Genomic DNA, 20,310 nt, shown 5'->3' with positions numbered 1-20,310 from the left:
AACCTAGATTTATATGCTAAAAATCCTCAACAGAGATCTGCAAGGAGACTACAACCATCTGAGCAGTATATTCCAGTTAAGCTAGAGAACTATGGTAGAACTTGGTCTTGATAAATAACTTGTGTGCAGGACCTAAAGCAGTTTTGTTAGGATCTCCAGCAACACAATCCCTCCATCTGTCAGTGTTTCTGTGGCTGGAATCATATCAACAGTATCAACCCTGAATGTTGCATAACAAGCTAATGATGTAAACCTTAGGGATGAAGGTGGAAGTGCTGGTAGGACAACACCCACCACCACCATACAGTAAGAAATAATTGAGATAAGGCGAAGCTGCAGGCAAACATGAAACATTAAAAATACTGTTTATTAACAATCATAGAACTAATTACATTGAATTAATATAAACTATCTAATTAACAGATTAGATATCCTGACATGACCTGTGTGATCTTCTAGTCTGACTTCCTGCATAATGGAGAGCACGTTTCCTTAACCTAACTCCTTTCTGAAATAGATTATATCATTTTAGGAGGAAACGTCTCATCCTGATACAAATATCAACACAAAAGTTTCCATAATTCTTGGTAAATGCCTAATTATGGGTAACTCTCAATGGCTAATTATGAGCAGCTATAAATTAAGATTGCAGGTTATGGATCTTTGTCTGACAGAGCTAAGTCATGTATTTTTAAATGGGTATTTAATACATGGAAAGGTACACAAAAGGCCCCCATTGACTTCCTCTTTGATAAGTTTAATAGGTGGAACTCCTTGAGCCCCTCATTAAGACAGCATCCCAATCTTTTAATCATGTCTCACATGTATTCTGTGAAATCCCTCTAACTTTTCTTCCTTCTTTTTGAATTTAGAACACAAACACCATGTACAACATTCCAATCTGCCTTACATCAGTGCAGACACAGAGACAGTGTAAACCTCTTTATTCTTTCTCAATATTTACTTTCTTGGCCGATCAAGAGTTAGATTCCCTAATCTAGTCACCATGTCAGAGAAGCAGTGATTGTGGTCTAGTAGCCTCCAACTCCTCTTCAGTGACTGCCTCCCAGGAGAGGACCCTCTGTGAGATTTGCTCAGCCCTTGTTCTTCTTTCTGGAATATATGCTATACTTATTAATCCATATAAGGCTTTCACACTCATTTTTTAGAAGAATAAGGCACAAAAGGGCTTATAAGAAGCTACCATGAAACATTTTTGAAGAAGGAAGCTGAGGACAGGACAAGCCTCCTGAATCCCATACTGGCATTACTACTGTACATTTGGAGTGGAATTGCAGAGGCCATGACCAGATGCATTCTCAGCTGATGGATACAATCCCAGCATCAGTATGAATGCTGTCATCTCTTTTCAAATGCACTTGAAACTCTCCTGGTGAAATTAAAAAAAGAAAGGGGCTTGAACCTTTAGCCTAGCTCTCTCCTGCCAAAGATAACCATGTCATACCACCTCTTTCATCAATAATCCCATACAAATTTAGGAAACAAAATATTTTCACGAGCAGGAAGAAGGTATGGTCAAATTGGAAATACAGACAAAGGAAAATACTACCTTAGCTAAATCTTCTTCATCATCTTGTATGGTAACTTTTACTTGAAACAATCCTTTTGATTCTATCATCTCTCTCCTAATGCAGGGAAAAGAGAGTCCTCAGCATCAGTCTGTTACACAGAGCACCAAACTTGCTGAACTGTGCAGACCAAGCAAAAGAGCTATGGTAATAAAAGATCCCTACAGTAATAAAAGATCTAGCTTAAGATCAGGTTTCATTATGAGTCCCTTTTCTTCATTCAGTCAAACCCTGCACACTAGACAAGCTTTGCTTTGATAAGCTTCGACTGTAAAATGTTACAGAAGAGGCTGAAATCTAGGGCAGAGCTAGGGGCAGTTCTTGGGAAGCTTTCTGGATTTCCTGGAGGGCAAGGTGTGGCTCTGTATGTGGGAGGTAAACGCCTGTGATTTTCTGTTACTAGTAATTAGGTGCAGCTTGAGTTTCATTAATAAGAGCTACATATGCATACTGGAAAAAAAGAGTTTATCTGACACTGAGGTTATTACATGTTGCCAGCTAAGTGTCTTGCAATGTTCATTAACTTGGTTATTTTGTGATTAGCATTTATAAACAACCAAAAGCATGTTCGTATTTTATCAACATGTAAGAAAAAAGTTCTGACACTGAGAATTTATAATATAAAAGGGAAGGAAATGTCCTGGCAGATATCCAAATTATCCCACCAATCTAATACTTTGAAACAACTTCTTGCATTAGCATTTGGGTTTACTAGCTTGGGTCACTTTGTTTTTTGATACTGGTTATGATCGCTACCAAATACAGAATTAAGGGTTCCAGAAGGTTATCCTGAGGTGAACACCCATCATGGAAATACCAGTCTTAAAAGATCTGATAAACCAATAAAGAAAGGAAACACATTCTTATCAGGGCAAAGGTACTGGGTAGCCTTAAATAAAAGAGATTCTGCAATTCTAGTGAGTGTTCATCAAAGCTCAGCAATACAAACAGAAGAAAAACCCTGTAATATAACCCATTGATTGCTCTCTAACCACATGCCATCTGGCTATTATGGCAGATATTTTGAAATCATTTTAGAATATTTTAAAGAGTTTTCCTTTTTTCTTGCTCCATTTTGATGTTTCATAGCATCACAGATGCCAGAAGAAAGCTCCATGATTCCCCAATCTGACCTTTTGCACAGTAGATGTGACAATTAGATCAATGATGTCTATGCAATCTCAGGTGGAGCTAGAGCACTTTCTTTGGAAAAAATCCACCTTCTTGATTTAAAGATTTCAGGTGACAGGGAATACTTCACAGGCCTATGCATCCAATTCCACATACCCCACTCCCATCCATTCCCCTGCCACCCCCCCATCCCCAGGCTTAGTTAATCTAACAATTTTACTTTGTTTAGTTTTGTTTTGGTTTTAATTAAAAATGCCTCCTAGCTCAGTTTTCAAACACTACATTTTTTAAAAGATTTGTCTCCTAAGCTGAAGATTTTTGTTAATACAATTATTCTCTTTATTTATGTAATGCCAGGTGAGATAGCCCTTATGTGATTCATAGATAGGTAACGAGATTAAACTTTTTATGTCCCTTCTGTAAGAAGGGTTTCTAGATCCCAGATCAATCATATAGCTCTGCTTAACCAGTTTCTCAATTTTTGTCTAGGTACCTGGCCAAGACACGGCAGTATGCTCCACCAATGAAATCCCAATTGCTACAGTGTGCTCCTCACATTTATCCACCAGAATAGCATTTTTGTGTGCTCTTAATTGCTTTTCTGTACCACTTTGTGTAGTGCAGTCCTTCAGGTAAGTGATGGACATTTTTCTTTCCTACAAAAACTAGCCTGCACTTAGCTACATTAAAATGTGCATCACTCAAGTTAGCTCATCTTACCACAGATTCTGGTACACTAACTAATATATGTGTTACTAGCCATTTATAAATACTAATAATGCCAAGCAGAAAAAGATCCTAATTTTTTCCCAGTTTAAAATGTAAAGTATCTACTAAGAGCTAAAGAGGAATAAAGGCAGACACTGAAATGTATTAAAATAGAATATTTAAGCAATAAACCTTGATTAAGTGTTGATAATATGTGTGCTGTTACCATAGAGTTAAGAGTGATCTGCAAGGTGAACATCGACTTCACTTGAGGCATTTTACTCTGTTACAGAATAGTTACCTTATTTTTATACTAACACCTACAAATTGCATTGCAGTGATTTTCAACAAGGAGAAAATGCTTAAGATATCTGTAGGCAACCTGCAAGCAGAAAAAGAAGGAAAATCATTTGCCACACCAAATTCTACATATTTCAAAGAAATTGTTCCACTGCACTTGGTGCCATGGTCTAGTCATGAGGTCTGTGGTGACAGGTTGGACTCGATCTTTGAGGTCTCTTCCAACCTTGGTGATACTGTGATACTGTGATAAATATGTCTTAATGTAAGGTAACAAGGAGTCAATAAACAAAATGAAAACACAAGGTAGCACATTCAGAAAAATACCTGGATAGAAATAAGCCACACTCTAATGATGGATAAACTCCTTTTCATTATGTTTTATTAAGGTACCCCAAGCCATGGGTAATTGCCACCAGCAGAAAGGTAGTAGCATTACTTCCTACGAAGAGGTCCACACACATCCCAAGAAGCACAAGATTTCTCCATATCCACAAAGCTGGTGAAATATTGCCTTTTGCAGGACAATTCTTTACAAAAGGACAGCGATCTCCAGAAGCAGCAAAACTAATTGAGCAAAATACCAGGTTGGAAATAGCAGATGTTTCTTCAGCACTTTGCCATGGGTACCTATTGGATAAACTTCTCAAAAAGTCTATCTGGCCTATCAAGTGATCATTGTCTTGTTCACAGAATTTATCTTTTGGGAAGTATTCCAGTTTTTTGCCTTAGGCACTTGAACCTCCAGCAAACCTTTTTTCCCCCCCCATGCAATTAATGTATTATCTAGTAGATTTAATCTACTCTTTTTTTTTTAAACATACAATTAATGTATTATCTACTAAGCTACTAACTAGCCAGAAGTGCTGACAGACTTGTAGTGACACCCAGTATTCATCAGGCTCATCATCCCACATTAAGATAATGGCCAGCTAAGCCATCCTGATAGGTCCTTTGGGAAGGAATTATTGTAATGTCAGTTATAACTACATGTTTAAGATTGTGTTGACATCCATATGCACAGTAGCTCTAAAGCAAATTTTTTTTCACTCTAGTGGGGTTTAAAACTGGATATCCACATAGAGCAGACTATGGAATTTCTGTAATTTTGAGTAAAACATCTGTGAAGTTGTTTTGCAAGAATACAGAAAAAAATAGCCTTCTTTTTAAAATGCTTTGCTTTGTTTAATCTTTCCTTAGACTATTTAAGTTTTGCTCTCTCAGATTTTTTCTCACATGCACAGACATACATGTTCTGAGATGTTAGACCATTTACATTCATCAGTGGTCAGGCTCTTCACACAGTACAGCAAGAGAGTTACACTAAGTTGAATTGCTTCAACTTAAAGAAGAGCAGGATGGAAGAGTCAGGGAACTACATGTCTCTCAGCCTCACCTCCATTCCCTGGATCATCATGGAACAAATACTCCTGGAAGACATTTCCAGTCAACTGAGAGACATAAAGGTGGCTGAGTGTATACTGTGGCTCTACGAAGGGCAAACCCTTGATAGAAAGACTGGCTCAGCAGAGGAAAAGCAGTGCATGCTGTTTACCTTGACTTTAGGAAGGCCTTCAGCATGGTCTCCCACAGTACCCTTACAGTCACATTGGTGAAATATGGAGTGGAAAAATGTATCACAAAGTGGATGGATAATCAGCTGGCCTGTGGAGTACATGGGGTGTTGATCAGCAGTGCAAGGTCCACTAAAAAGGTGGCTAGTAACTAGTGGTACTCCTTAGGGATCCATACAAGGCCCAAAACACCTAATGTCCTTATTAATGACCTAGAGGAGGCAACAGAGTGGAATCTGGTAACTAGAATGATCCTGAGCACAGTGAAGTTAATTTGTGAACCTAACTGAACATACTTGCAGTTTGAACATATGGTGCTAAATATTCTCAAAATATCCAGCTTTGGAGGTTTTACACTGAGCATTCTAGATTCACAGATATGTTTGATAAAATTTGTTTTGACAAACTTGTTTAATTATTCTGTCTCTATAATGGCCATAATACCTTATTTCCAATAAGTACCTTAATGTTTGTACACAGCTCAGATACTGTAAGAGGAGTAACTCAGAAAAGGATATGAAAATATTTTTTTCTGTTGAGTTATGGGGTGAGGACAGGCATTGGGAGCACATATGTTCATCCTGAAATGTTAAGTAATACTCAACTTACTGAGCACGATCCCTGGTTTTTTCCATTAGGCAAGATACACTAAGGAATGCAAGCCTGTAAGCCCCCAAATATGATCTTGAAAAATACCCACAGAATTCCTGCATAGGCACCTTGTAATTTTACTTCACTCCCATACATAGTGCTCCCTCAAAGAAACAGCTCTGGGAACAGTCTGGAAAGAGCTAAGCAGTTTAGCATTGATTTTGTGCTTATGCCTGGCTGGATGAACAAGAGGCTTTTCTACAGCAGAGATCCCAGATGGCTTGGTACAGTAACACGTGGCAAGCATCACAGGCCTAAGCTCTCTACAAAATACAATGCAGGCTTTCTCTTAAAAAGTGACACTATAGATGTCCATCTTTCGTATGATAGAACATTGTGGTGGGCCCATGCTCAAATGTCAGCTCAAACACAGATCCCCACCACCACAGCAAGCATCTCCCATCACTCTGAGTATTCCACCCTGGTGAGTTCACAATCAGTGTGCAAAAAGCCCAATAGAGCATCAGGCCAGGAGTGTAAAAGGAACCACACACTTTAACCCAGTGATGAGGGCACACACCTAGAGACTGAACCTGGTTACAGTCCATTCTCTACAGCTTGTTTCTGCTCTGCTGTTTAACTATAGGGAGAATACCAAGACCTGGACAGGAATCCCATAGTCCTTCCTTTCAGGGAGAGTGTGCCCCAGCCAGTAGCTATTTGGTCCAGCATTTTTGTTATCTTATTCTGCATGCAGGAATAGCTTCAGTTGGAAGAATGAAGACAGCTCTCACCTCTGAAGAAACTGTAGGCTTGTGGCTTCAGTGTTCCATTGAAAGCAAAGATGAAACTCAATCTCAAGAGGCTGAGACTCATGTCTTCTGTATCAAATGTAAGTAACTTTTGAACTATGAGTTAAGGAAAGCTACTATCATCAACTTTTCTACACAGTCACTGCTGTTAGACAGTCCCTGAGAATGCCTACCAGAGAGGCTGCAAGAATGTGAAGAATGTCTGTTTTGAGGGTCCTGGTGAGGCTCAGGCATGACCAATGATGTACTAACTGCTCTGCAACCTCAAGGGTGAGATACTAACAAGGATAATAAACCCTGGACCTTGAGGTACAACTGTATTGTCTACTCAGTGCCATGAAGGGATGGGAGAACTAACTCTGAATGCAAGAACATGAAGAGTACACTTGTCTTATTTCAGCAGTCTGCTTCTGACAGCCCTACCAGGCAGCTGAACAAAGGATGCCTGCTGCAACATCATGTAACCATACTGCAAGGCCCCAACTCATATTTCTGATCTGCATTGCCTTGTGCTTTTTAAATGTATAAGCCTCTCTGATTTAGCTTGACTACCAGTACACAGCACTAACTTCAACAGTTTACACATACTTGTCACCACCAACAGAAAGTTCAGAGGGCCTAGGGGTCCTGCAGAAGGTTTTGAGTCCCATAAACATGGACTTCAGCAAAGACAGCCCTTGAGGGAATCTTAAGCCACCTCACTTCTTACTCATGTTTTGTTGTGACCCTCATGTTCCTTGTATTTCCTCTCTCCTCACCAGTTTTAGATCCACATCAATATCGTTTCCAACTGTATGACTTGGGGGATTTTGTCCCAGAGGAAAATCAGTCACTTCTCCCTTGTCTCTACTCTACTAATCCACCAAGAATCCTAAAACTGAGACACTGCTTTACAGAAACTGCTTGTGGATCCTGTGATCTTCAAACTACTACTGTCAATTTAGCAACAACCACAAAGAATTCTGGCACACTGATTCCAAGGGGAATTGCTTTGACATACTAACACGGCAATATAACTATAGTTAAATGAATCCATTTAAAAAACATATACAACCACTCTTTATTTTTTCAAGTGAAACGGTATTGTGTAGGAAGAAAGAAAGAAGCCTGTAAGGCATGTCTCTCTTCCAACATAGACAATGCCTTGTTTGGTTTGGAGCACTGCATTTTCAGTGTAATGAATATTGAACACAAGTAGTATGTTGTCTCTGCCTTCAGGTAAGGAAACTAAGAAAAAACAAAACAGGAAAATAGCAAAATGTTTAGTTTTAAATATTAAAAAAAAAACAAAACAAACAACTAGCAGTTCTCTTCTAAAAAATTCTTATATCCATATGCACCTTACCCTCTTCTCATCTCCTTCAAAAAATATTCTCTAAGTTAATTTTATTTTCCTGGGTGAATTTTTGTCCCTCTCAATTTATTAACAGAATATTTTTCAGTTGTTTAAAATAACAGAAAATCAATACCCCCTCGCCCAGCGCTCCAGTGCACTATTGAGACAATTCAAAATGATGCTTCCACTCCTGCAGCTGGGTTAGTGGTAATTTACTTAAAGGGTTCTTCTGAAAGCACTGACATGAAAAATATGTCTTCACTCATTGCTCTCCACTGCAGATCTTACTTTTTGGTTCATACAAATCAAAGTTGTTGGCGTTTTCTCTTTGGTTTTGTTGGTGGTGATTTGAGCTTTGGTTTTTTTGTATTTTCTTTTGTTGGTTTGTTTTTTAACCAAGCAGCTTCTTCCAAAAGACAGTTTTCTGGCAATGCAACCTTAGTTGTTAAAAAAAGAAAAAGAGTATCCTGGTTAAAATGCGCAGAAGAGTTCATAGCTAAAATAAGCAAAAGACCCTGGACCCTGCTCTATGAAGAAACTATTAATAGACTTAGTAATTGGGTCTTCTATTGAAGTTATAATTGTATCTGTTAGTGATCTTATTTTTCTGAACTCCACAATGGAATTCTGGTGACCTTTTATTGTCCTTCCCCTGCCCTGGGAAGTTTTTGTATTATTATGTATCATTATTTTGTTCCTGTGAGTGCTCAGAAGAAAAATCTTTGAATAATATTAGGTGTTGTCTTTCCTGTTGCTGGAAGGGAGGATGATAATATGGGGGGGGTTTTCCACATGTAAATACTCACTGAGCTTCACACAATTATGCTGCATATCAATTTGCAGTCACACCAACAAAAAACACCACTGCAAACTGGAACTGCAAATAGCTTAGAACACCCTATTGGCTCTGCCAACAGCAGTGATGAAAATCTCTGCTAATGACTTGCAATCTTGGATATTTGAATCAGCTAGTGTGATAAAGTAACAGAAAGTCCTTGGTTAGCATATTCTCAACTAAATCCTCCAAACCTTAATTACCATGGAAACCACTTATCCTTAAGGCACTGTGGATAGCTGAAGTATTTTCTTTGACAAAAATGGGAGTGAGGCCAGAAGAATATGGGTATGTGCATAATGAGGCCTTTGATCTTTCATTTACATCTCTGTTAAGCAGAAATAACCTCAGTGAAGGAAGATGAGTTAAGAGGAGTTAAATTAGTTTATAGGACAGAAGTAGGCTTGAGACTGTCTAGTTCAGGTTATTTCTAGATCACTTTCCATTATCTTTACATTCATGATCACAGATTTTTTCATTTTTCTAGTAAAAGAAACTTACCAATGCAAAATAGTATTTGTACTTCCCACTACTTAAGTCACTGCGAGAAATCTGAAGCCTGGTGGAGACTTAGTGGGGATCTCATTAATGCTTCTGAGAATCTAAAAGGCAAGTGCCAGGAGGCTGGAGCCAGATTCCTCTCAGTGTTGTCCAGTGACAGGACAAGGGGTGGGGGGTACAAACTGGAATATAGAAGATTCCACATAAACGTCATGCAAAAGTTTTTCACTTTGAGGGTGGCAGAGCACTGGAACAGGCTGCCAGTAGATTTTGTAGGGCTTCCCATCTCTGGAGGCATTCAAACCTGCCAAGCTCCTGAACGATTTACTCTAAATGGTCCTGCTGTAGCCAGGGTGCTGGACTAGGTGACCTTCAGAAGTCCTTCCGAAGCCCTACCACGCTATGATTATGAGCGATTCCGTGACCGTGGAATGCGTGCACATTAGGAACACACTACTGGGTCATGATGTTGCTATCATCAATGCAAATCCACCGGTGTGTCATGTTTGCTTAACGTTTCCCTTTTTGATAGTTAATCCAGATTATAAAAGCCACTGCAGTGACAACATGCATTAAATATTCTCCTTTTATCTCGAGTTTTGTCGCCTGCGGAGCAACTCTTTTGGCCGTTTTGCAGGCACCTGCAGTGAAGGAACAGGCTCTGCAATAGCCCGCGCTCAGCCTGCGCAGAGTCACGGCCAGAGGGAGACGGCGCTGGGCCCTCCTGCGACTCGCACAACGACCGCGACCACGGCCCAGCCACCGCTCCTCGGCGCTCCGCGTGCGACCACACGCGCCTTTCGGTACGTGCCTTCTCGCACCGGACAAACGGGCACCGCCCCCAGCCTCCCCCGAGGCCCGCCCAGCGCGCGCGCCGCGCCCAGCTGCCGCCCGAACCCCTGCGCGCGTGCGCGGCGGGAGAGCGTGTTTCCGGCCGGCGGAGCGCGTGCTTCCCCGGCGGGCGGGGCAGAGGTCAGAGGTTAGGGGTGAGGAGTCAGAGTTCCAGCATGGCGGGTGACGGCAGCGGCCCTCAGGGCTCCGCGGCGGAGGATGGCGGGCAGCCGGCCCAGGAGCGGGTTCTCTTTCCACCGACCTTCAGCGTTTCTGAGATCAAAAACAAGCAGCGGCGGCACTTCATGTTCCTTCGCTGGAAGCAGCAGCAGAGAAAGGTGAGGCAGGGCCCAGCGCCGTGAGCATTACCTTGGGGCGGAGGGAGGCTCCGGCTGGGCAGCGGGTCTGACTAACGGGTCGCTCTTCCTTTTCCACTAGGAGAAACTCGCCGCCAAGAAGAAGCGAAAAAAGGAGCGAGAAGCCCTTGGGGACAAAGTAAGGGCTCCGACCGCAGCTTGCTGTGGCCCCGTGTCGTGGCGAGGCAGTTCCCATTGAAGGGGCGTGGTGCTCTGCCGCGAACGGGAGAGTTCACCTTTGTGATGGTTCTTCAGCTCAGTCTTGTGCTGGAGGCTCTTCATTTTCGTGAGTGAAACGGTTTCTGCACAGACTTAGTTAAGTGGAGCAGTGACCTCGATACTGGGTGGCTGTGGTAGCTTTCAGAGACACTGTTGTGTAAGCGGAGGTAGCAAACAGCTGAGCTTAGAAACGTTGTCAGTACTGTTTTAAACGATGCTATAGTCGGGCGGGGTAGGTTTTAAGCTAATAATGCCAAGGCATTGATGATCTTAAGAATTAAACACTAGTTTTAATTTACAGAGAGATTACTTACAATCAGATCTCACCAAACCCTTCCCAGAGCAGTTGTCTGCTTGTTTCTGAGCCTCAGCACAAACAAAGGGTTTGCTTCTTTTCCTGAACTATTCCAAAGTCTATCGAGAGTTGAAGATGGTCAATTGTGAGTTACTGCAGAATCATAATCTTATAAGAGTAATGTAATTAAACAGGGTAAAAATCATAAGCAATTTTTTTTCTGTGGAAGAAAAATTGATAGGAAGTTCCCATTTTTTGTTTGTTTGGTTGGTTGGTTGAAGTTTTGAATGCTGTTTCTTAAGTAGACTGAAATCTGCCAGTGTCGCTGTTCTAGAGCTGCTTCTCCAGAGAAAAAAAAGGATAATGGGCACAAGTTGCTCCTAGGAAAATTCTGATTGGAGTCTGGAAGAAAAATTTTCACTATGAGAACAGTTAGATGTTGGAATTATCTCCTAGGAGAAGTAGTGGGTTCCCCCACAGTGGACAGTTGCAAGACTTGGCTTGACAAGTTGCTGGGCTGTTTCTTTTGAGCTACACTATCACCTAGAAGAGTTGGATAAGATGATCCTTGGGATCCCATCCAACCTGGCAGTTCTGTGATACTGTGGTCCTTAGTGTCCCAATAACCATACATATTCTTAAACAAGGTGATGCATCTTCTTTTTTTAGAAGCTGTTACAGAATAAATAATAATTCTAATTCTGTGTAGGAATATGCACAGTGCCATGGCAGTATGAATGTGGTTTTTTGCAGTACATTGTATTTGCATAAATGTGTTATACTAATAAACCCATTTATTTTAGGCACCTCCAAAAGCCATACCAAAGACGATTGAAAATCAGAGAGTGTATGATGAAACTACTGTAGACCCCAATGACGACGAGGTAGCTGCTTAATTTCTGTATGTGCTACTTAACTGTTGCTTTGTTCCAAAGGAAGGACATAAAATGGATTGATGAAGCTTAGTGTTCACCAGTCTCCTGTTAAGGTGTTGATGCATTACTTTTTACACGTGATAGGTTCACTAGGTTATTCTTTCATATTATCTACATTAGATAATTGCCATTTGTATTTGATAGTAGGACCTGCTGGTGTTCTTCACACCAGATTATTAACAATATAAAAAACACATGCTTTATGGTAATTATGGGATAGATGTTGTGAATGGACCTTTTTCCTACTAAATTCAATTTAATCAAAATTTGGATCAGATTGAACAATTGTTCTACAGTTATTTTGTATATGGTGGATTAACAAGATTTCTGTTCTTCCAGGTTGCTTTTGATGAAGCAACTGATGAATTTGCACCATACTTCAATAGGCAGACAGTTCCCAAGATTCTCATTACAACATCAGACAGACCTCGTGGGGTATGTATGTTTTACCTGGAGAGTTGTAAGCAATCAACTGGTTGAGATACCACTGTTTTCATACTGTGATTGGTAAATTAAAGCTGCAAATAGTAGCTTTCACAGGGCTTTTTTCCATCTGTTTTCTTTAGTGACTGTCAACAACCTTGTACATATGTGTAATCCATTAGATTCTTCAGCACTGTTTGTCTCTTAACAAAAAGCATCCTCATGTATGTTCTTGTGTTGAAATGGTCTGCATTAACTATCTGGGGGAGATTACTGACATTTGTGAAATTCATTAAAGAAGTGGTTTTAGAGACTAGAAAAAAGTGCCCCTCATAAACCTGGAAACTCAGACATTGGTACCTGAAATAGTTGTATTTTGAAATGTTACAAAATTCTTGTAAATCACTGTCTGTAATGAGTTTTGAGGTTATGGTTTTTTGATTTTCCTGCTTTTCTCTGATTGAGGGAGGGGAAATCATCCTTTATAAAAAAATGGAAAAGTTCTTGGTGTGCTGCAATCTTTAATGTAAATATTCCCCACTGACTGAAGTAATTTAATAGCTTATCTTAAATCTCTATGGAGATATGGGAGTTAATATATCACAAGGGAAGGCGGTTGGAAGGAGGGATCCTCTGTTCCCCAGGTACTTGAATTTGGTACAGTATTTACCTCATTACAATTGAACACCTGTTTTGCAGAGAACAGTGAGATTCTGTGAACAACTGTCTACTGTTATACCTAACTCGCACGTCTACTATCGAAGGGGACTGGCTCTGAAAAGGATTATTCCACAGTGTATTGCAAGGGACTTCACAGATTTAATTGTCATTAATGAAGATCGCAAAATACCAAGTATCCTTTTGTGTATTTGTTGAAGTAGATGCACTAATTCTGTGCCTATTAGGGAAAGAAACGAATTCTTCAGTGTGCATCAAAGTGTGTATTCTGGAATTTTTTTCTCATTGATGTACAGCTTACAGTGTAGCTAGAGTTAGACATCACTGTGCCAGCTGGAGTATCTGATGGATAATGGGGCTTGGCTTTGTATTAATAAATATTGTTACTGTCAGTAAATTTAACTGATTAACAAGGAGGTTTTGCTGCCTGGATAAAACATCACTAGTTAGTAAAGGAGAAAGTGATAGACTATACTCTTTTTAGGTATTGAAACAGAACAGTTGACATAGGTAACTAGTTTATGAAGGTATGTCAAAAGTATGAAGCCTTATAAATAAAGCATAGATGATGGATAGAATACTGCACTTTGCAAATAAGTGTTCCTCTGTAAATATGAAATTTTACCAGCCTTTAACTCTGTGAACAGATGGTCTTGTATTAAGTCATCTGCCTGATGGTCCAACAGCTCATTTTAGAATGAGTAGTGTCCGTTTGCGTAAAGAAATAAAGGTGAGATTCCAGCGGTTTTTAAATGAGTACTGCATTGTCTAATGGTAAATATGTTCAGACCTGGTTGTACGCTTCAGCTGATCTTGTGCTTTTTCATAAGCCAAGAGGAGGCCAAGTAGTATAATCTGTTCTTATTAAGGAAGAATCCTATATATTCTTACTTGGTAGTAAGAGAGGAGACTGCATTTATTTGCTGTAATGATTGGTACCAGGAGTGGAAGTTGGTGCAGGAGAGAGGAAGTGTAAAATTATTTGTTCCTTCAGTTTATGCTGTCAAACCATAGTTCCTTATGTTACCAGTTGCTCTTTTACTTGCATACAGACTTGTTCGAAAAAATTATGGCATGTTATCAGCAGGTTTATAAGAAGCTGGCCCTAGTTGTCTTCCCCCTATGTTATGTCAAGCACTTCAATGGTAGATTAAAATCCTTTTGCATTTTTTGTATTCTTTGCACTCTGCTGCTTTCATTTCAGCGAAAAGGGAAGGAGCCCACAGAACACGCACCTGAAGTAATCCTGAATAATTTTACAACGCGACTTGGGCATTCTGTTGGTCGCATGTTTGCTTCTCTCTTCCCTCATGATCCTCAGTTCATTGGAAGACAAGTAGCTACCTTTCACAACCAGCGAGACTACATCTTTTTCAGATTCCACAGGTGATGTTTTCCACAAAACTCACAAATGAGAGAATGTTCTTGTAACTTACTTCCTAATTTAGTTAATTTTTCCCCCCCCCAAGATATATCTTCAAGAGTGAAAAGAAAGTGGGAATTCAGGAACTTGGGCCACGTTTTACATTAAAGCTGAGGTCTCTTCAAAAAGGAACTTTTGATTCCAAATTTGGAGAATATGAATGGATTCATAAGGTATGTCTTAAGTAATGAGAATAGTCCTGCTTGGGAGAGTAAATCTGACATGAAACCTAACCACAAATCTTAGCCTAAAAATCAGTATGAATGCAGCTCTCAATGCATAAAAGTATTTAACTGAAAGATTTAGAGGTATGTTTTGAGAAATATGCAGAGGAGAAACATTCTGCTACGTTGCAAGTCAAAAATAACAAGGATAATAAGTATCAATATACCAGTTTCTTTAACATACACAGATAGAAGCAGATGTGAAAAATATTCCCCTGGTATGAGCTATTATTGGAAGCCCAGTAACTTGATTAGGGCCATTTTTGTGCGAAGGCAAGAATCATAACATCTAAGTCACTAAGCTATTTTCATAAATGCCACTTCTTACTAGTGAAGGGAGAGTAACACTGACAACACTCTTCTAGTGAAATTGAAATATTACTCTAGGCAATGATAAATTACTTTTCCAGTCCTTTCTACTGTGGAACTGTGGTTGATAGGCAAAACTTAAGGGCAAATATCCCAAGTTACACCAGAAGGAAAATTCTAACACTCCTGGCGTAATGCATGAAATGGGTGACCTTGTTTGTTTTAAATACGTTTTGCTGTCAGGTACAGAGAACTTCTATGTGTTTTTCAGTTCTAACTTGGTCATCTCGAATTCTTCTCTATTGTTAGACTAGAAAAGCCAACTGCATTGTAACTGTGACACATTTGACTGCCTAGTCTACTTTAAACTGGAGTGGTCAGCCTTGTTTGTATCTCATACATAAATTTGCTGGTTAATAATTTCTCTTTTAAATTTCAGCGCCGAGAAATGGACACAAGTAGAAGAAAATTCCACTTATGAGGGATAGCTATCTGCCAATTGCTGCCAACCAGAAACACAACTGCTTTGAATTGTGGATTATCTCAGACTCCCATCTAATGATAATACTGAACAGTATCTGTCAGCAGAAAGACATATGCAAACATGAAAACTTTATCAAGGAGCACATCAAGTAGGACGCATATTTCTTCCTGTTTGTAGCTGACTCTGACACAATGAGAACCATGACTCTCTTTCCAATTTAGCAGGAAAACCAACAGCAATGTCAGAGCCGTAAATGTAATTTAGCTGTTGCTGAAGATCTGCCATGACTCCTGTTGTGCTGTAGAGATAAGTGACGTTTACAATATTAAAGACAACAAATATTTTGTTTAAATGTATTTTCAGAATAAAGTATTTCTAGTTATACAGCTTTTTTCTCTTAAAGCAGGTAAGCCCACACATCTTCCATTAACTAAAACATAATTTTGAACCTCTTTCTGACTTAAAGTATACTGTTCCCTGAATAGTTTTTGCAAAAATGGGCTCCTCTATAGAGAACATTGAGAAGACTGTATGCAATCCAGGAAGTCTGTAGTATTTTATTTCATTAAAAACTTACATAAAATAGCCATGTTGCAGAAGTTACAAAATTAACATGCTTGACTCCTACAGGTATTTCTTCTGTAAATGTCCCATTTAGAAGACGTGTATACCCAAAGCAGTTGATATTCTTGTATCAAAATGAAGTAAAACGCCGATAGGAAAGAGTTCATAAGGTGAGCTTACAGAAAGCATGTAAAGCTATCTCATCTAACAATAATGAAGTTACTCATGTTAAGTTACCCTTTACATGATGTCTATGATGTGGGACAACTATAGAGTTGAATTATATTTCTAATAGGCTTCTAAGCATAGTACTGATGAATTCTTGTTGTTCTGTATAACTTAACCCCCAGGCAAACCTGCAGCAGCATGGAATGTTTAAAGGTAGACTCCTCTATGTGCTTTCCAGCTGCTGCAGAGGGATGCAGTAACTGGTGGGGTGTCAGCATAACCAGAAGTTAATCAACTTGGTACAGTAATTTCAGGACCAGACTACATCAAGACACTTTTATTTTTTGCTTGGCATATAAAACTGATTCCCTTATGAAACAAGTATTGTAACTACCATACAGTTCCTTTGGAGAGGTAGATGGTAAGAGGTTCGACAACAGTAGCAATTTAACAGTTAGATTTGGCACGTTCAAGACAAGCTTTTGTACAGACTTCAAACCAGGCTGCTCCTTGAGGCACTCTGCTCATACACACATCAGCAGCTAGGAAAAGATGCTAAAAGATCTGAAAAACAAAACCAAAGTCTAGTTAGAATTTCTTCATTTAGCATTGATCCATTTCTCTGTCTCAGGCATACCTTCAGATTATGCCATGGATAGCCATTTAGAAAAGAGATACCGTTTTTCCATAGCTGTTAGCTGTTTTATAAAACTGTTAGTTCATTAAACAAATTTTTAAACCCATGAAGCTATCCCTAAGGGTACAGTAAGATTATCAAGCCTGTTACAAAAGCACTGAAGCTTAGTGTCTTCTGGAAGCCAAACAAGTATAGAAAAAGGCAGCTTGCATCTACTTTGCCTTTGAAAAGCTGAGGGAATCTATGTAACTAATTACGCTTTCTCTTTGCTCCACAGAGGCAGTGCTGCCTCTGCAAACATGAACTCCATTGTCTTATCATGGAAACACCAAGATTATAATTAAGAAATTGTCAGTTTTGAGGAAGTGCTTGCAAGAGATAGAATGAAAGATGAATTTCCCATGTAGGTACTGTAACCAAAACTGCTGTTCTAATGACTTTTGCCTGTCAAATCAGCAGAAACAAGTGCTCTGTTCCAAAATGAGAAAGAGGGAGGGTCAGGGTTGTAATTGAGAAATAAAAGGCTTAATATTTTCTGCCTTGTGTGTGGGAAGAGGAAACTTCCTGACTTCCACACCAAGGAATTACTAGAGCTTGGCAAACCGTGGTGAAGAACTGTGTCACTGATGAAAGTACCAGTTTATTTGGCTTTTTATTGGTTACCTGTCTTTAATGCTTATAGATCAGATTTCTTCCTGGAATAACCTTTAAAGCTGAAGCTACAGTAGTGAACAAAAAGTGTCCCAGAATAGTGTCTTTTAAATAAGAACAGTTAGTAAATTTCACAATAGAAATAAGTTTAAAAGCTGCAACAACTCTAAAGCACATTTCAGTTACAATGCTCTAATTCATTCCTCAAAACAATGGGGAAAGTGTTGTTTGTTAAACAGTTAAGTACTGACCTCTCTACTGCTGCTACTCTGGTCTTTACAGCATGAACCACTCCTTGTACACAGTTCAACGTTTAAGCAACTCTGCCTGCCTGTAGTCACCTTTCTATAAAGCTGTCTAAAAATCACAAATCTAGCAAAGTACAATCTTTGGGTGATGTAAGTCAGCTACGGAATTCTTTAAGGTTAGGACTCGCTGTAAGATTCCTGAGGATTGTGAACCATGGTTAACAGTGTATCAGGTGCTTCAAAATAACCTATTTATGCTCGCATCCCCAACAGATCCAAATCAAGGGGCAATGGGGAAGAGGATCTAAACCTGCCTTTCTAAATGGGTTAGTCTAAAATCAAATCACCAGAATTTTTGAGGAATGCCAGACTGGTAGTGCTAATGAACCTGTAAAAGTTTTAGAATGGAAATCCAAATGAGTTTTCAATTGTTTCTATTTAACTGCTACGCATGTAGTAGCTTGTTTGAATGGAGTATGGGCCAATACAATTCTTTCACTACATACTTTTTTCTTTTGGCTTAGAGGTTGTGTCCTATAGGGGGAAATGCTTTTGGAGACCACCACTAACCTAGTTTTGGAAGTGCTCTTTTAAAGTTTAGTAAGTCTGTTTTATCTGCCATAATAAGGAATTCACCCTGTACACTTGTCAGACAAGTAAATACTATGTGAGAAGAGAGAAACAATACCCTTGAATTACTGTACAACCAGGCTAGTTCAAACAGCCGCTCAGTAGTAGCTGGTCCCACTACTACTTTGCTGGAGCAACAGAAGCTTTTGGAAGCTCTGCAACAGCTAAATGCTACTCATAACACTTATGTGTCCAGTACAGAGCTACAATCAGGAGAGAAGGGGCCCAAAATGGAGACCTAGACCAACACTAGCTGCAGAAGTCAGGTGCCTCTTACTTTCAGTACAGAGGGTCTTATTTAAAGTCAGCTATTTTTAATGACAGAACAGTTTATGGATAGTATTTCAACAACTTACCACTGAAAGATACCAAAGTAGTTTACGTAATTACAAAAATGAACAAACTTTCTGGGGTCTGAAAGGATTTGTACTTGATGATACTCCTGTCAGTAAGGGATCATGTTGTGCATTCTGCAGGCAAAACTGCTTCAAGTCTGCTGCAGCCTGAGAAACCTAAAAGACATCAGAATTCATTTAACACTCTATACTGAGGATGTAACTACATCAAAATTATAAGCAGTACTGCTAAATGATTCTGCAATACAGCTCATGTAGATTTTATGCAATGGTTTCATCATACTTTTTTGGTTTCTTCAAGAACTTATGCAATATTAGAGTAAAATTAAACTTTTAAAGCTGAAAGATGAGCAACATGCTGGAAAGCCACCGTTATGATGAGAAGGTGTAAGGGTTCTTGGTAGGCAGTACTACTTAGAGCAATGAAAAGACATCTTGCTTTAACTCTCAACTCATAAAAAAGAATCAAAGTTTCAGGAGGTAGCATCTTCACTGGTATCTCGTATTTGCACTTTGTTCACTTTCTCTAATCAGACAGGACCCAGCCTCACCCCCAAAATGCACAAGTTTAAATGCACTTAGGATGTCTTCCAGGACAGTCTCCATTTTACGTTGTCAGTGCCAGGCCAGAAGCAACCTGTTGTAAATCCGACCGGAGGTGCCCTTTTCACCAGAGTGTGATGGGAGATGATACTCTTCAAAGTAAGAAAATGAAAGGGGAGTGCAGGGTTGCGCCCCTTCCGTGGCGCAGCGCTTCGCTCACAGAGCGGCTCCCGGGGGTCCCCGAGAGGCTGCAGGAAGCCTGAGGCTGCAGCGGGCCGGGCCCCGGGACGCGGCGGCAGTGGTAGGGAAGCCCGACGGAGCCCTGGGGCTAAAGTCAGAGAGCGAGGTACCGCCGCCAGGAAGGGTCGGCAGGGCGGGGCAGGTCGGAGCTGGTTGCCCCGGCCTGGTCCTGCCCCGGCGGGCGGCCTGGCCTCCTCCGAGGCACGGCACAGGGCGCGGCCCCAGGGACAGTGTAATGGCGGCGCGTCCGCCCCGTCCCGGCTCCGCTTCTCACCTTCACGCGAGTCACGCTGGCTTCCAGGCGCAGCTGCTGCACCACCTTCTTCATGGCCGCCACGTTGGAGGAGCCCGACATGGTGGGAGCGGCGGCGAGCACAGCAGCACGCCCAGTCCAAACTTCCCAGCGTGTCCCAAACTCTCCGGCCCGGCGGCGCCTGCGCAACCGCCGCCGCGCCCAGAGCCGGGGCCTGGGTCGCCTACACCGCGGGGGGCGCTGCGGGGCCGCAGCAGCACAGAGCCCGGCGCCGGCCCTCGAGCTAGGTACGCCTGGGAACCAGGGAACCGCTCGGAAGCGCCGAAACAATAAACTCCATAAAAGGAGTCCCCAGCACAAGAAAGACTCGCACCTTTTGGAGCGAGTCCAGAGAAGGGCAGCGAAGATGATGAGGGGGCTGGAGCACCTTTCCTATGAAGACGGGCTGAGAGCGCTGGGATTGTTG

The 20,310-nt window shown here is 40.7% G+C and overlaps 2 protein-coding genes across 2 annotated transcripts; one reads left to right on the top strand and one right to left on the bottom strand.

Moving 5' to 3' along the window:
* The first annotated feature begins 10,384 nt into the window (after window positions 1-10,384).
* Window positions 10,385-16,028, top strand: RPF1 (ribosome production factor 1 homolog). The gene is made up of 9 exons (XM_009900328.2): window positions 10,385-10,546; window positions 10,647-10,703; window positions 11,882-11,962; window positions 12,353-12,448; window positions 13,136-13,289; window positions 13,762-13,844; window positions 14,319-14,500; window positions 14,584-14,710; window positions 15,510-16,028. Exons 1-9 carry the CDS (start codon window positions 10,385-10,387, stop codon window positions 15,549-15,551), a joined length of 984 nt encoding a protein of 327 aa, XP_009898630.2. The 3' UTR covers window positions 15,552-16,028.
* Window positions 16,029-16,046: 18 nt separating this feature from the next.
* GNG5 (G protein subunit gamma 5) lies at window positions 16,047-20,032 on the bottom strand. Its single transcript, XM_054165258.1, has 3 exons — window positions 19,866-20,032; window positions 18,809-18,964; window positions 16,047-16,850 (listed from the first exon to the last, which is right to left on the bottom strand). The coding sequence occupies exons 1-2, from the start codon at window positions 19,944-19,946 to the stop codon at window positions 18,839-18,841; spliced, it is 207 nt and encodes a 68-aa protein (XP_054021233.1). The 5' UTR covers window positions 19,947-20,032; the 3' UTR covers window positions 16,047-16,850; window positions 18,809-18,838.
* Window positions 20,033-20,310: the final 278 nt, after the last annotated feature.

This window comes from Dryobates pubescens, chromosome 11 (assembly GCF_014839835.1).
Source record: "Dryobates pubescens isolate bDryPub1 chromosome 11, bDryPub1.pri, whole genome shotgun sequence".
Classification (NCBI taxonomy): Eukaryota; Metazoa; Chordata; class Aves; order Piciformes; family Picidae; genus Dryobates; species Dryobates pubescens.
The sequence above is the reverse complement of the archived record's forward strand: the minus strand, read 5'-3'. Positions and strand labels throughout refer to the sequence as shown.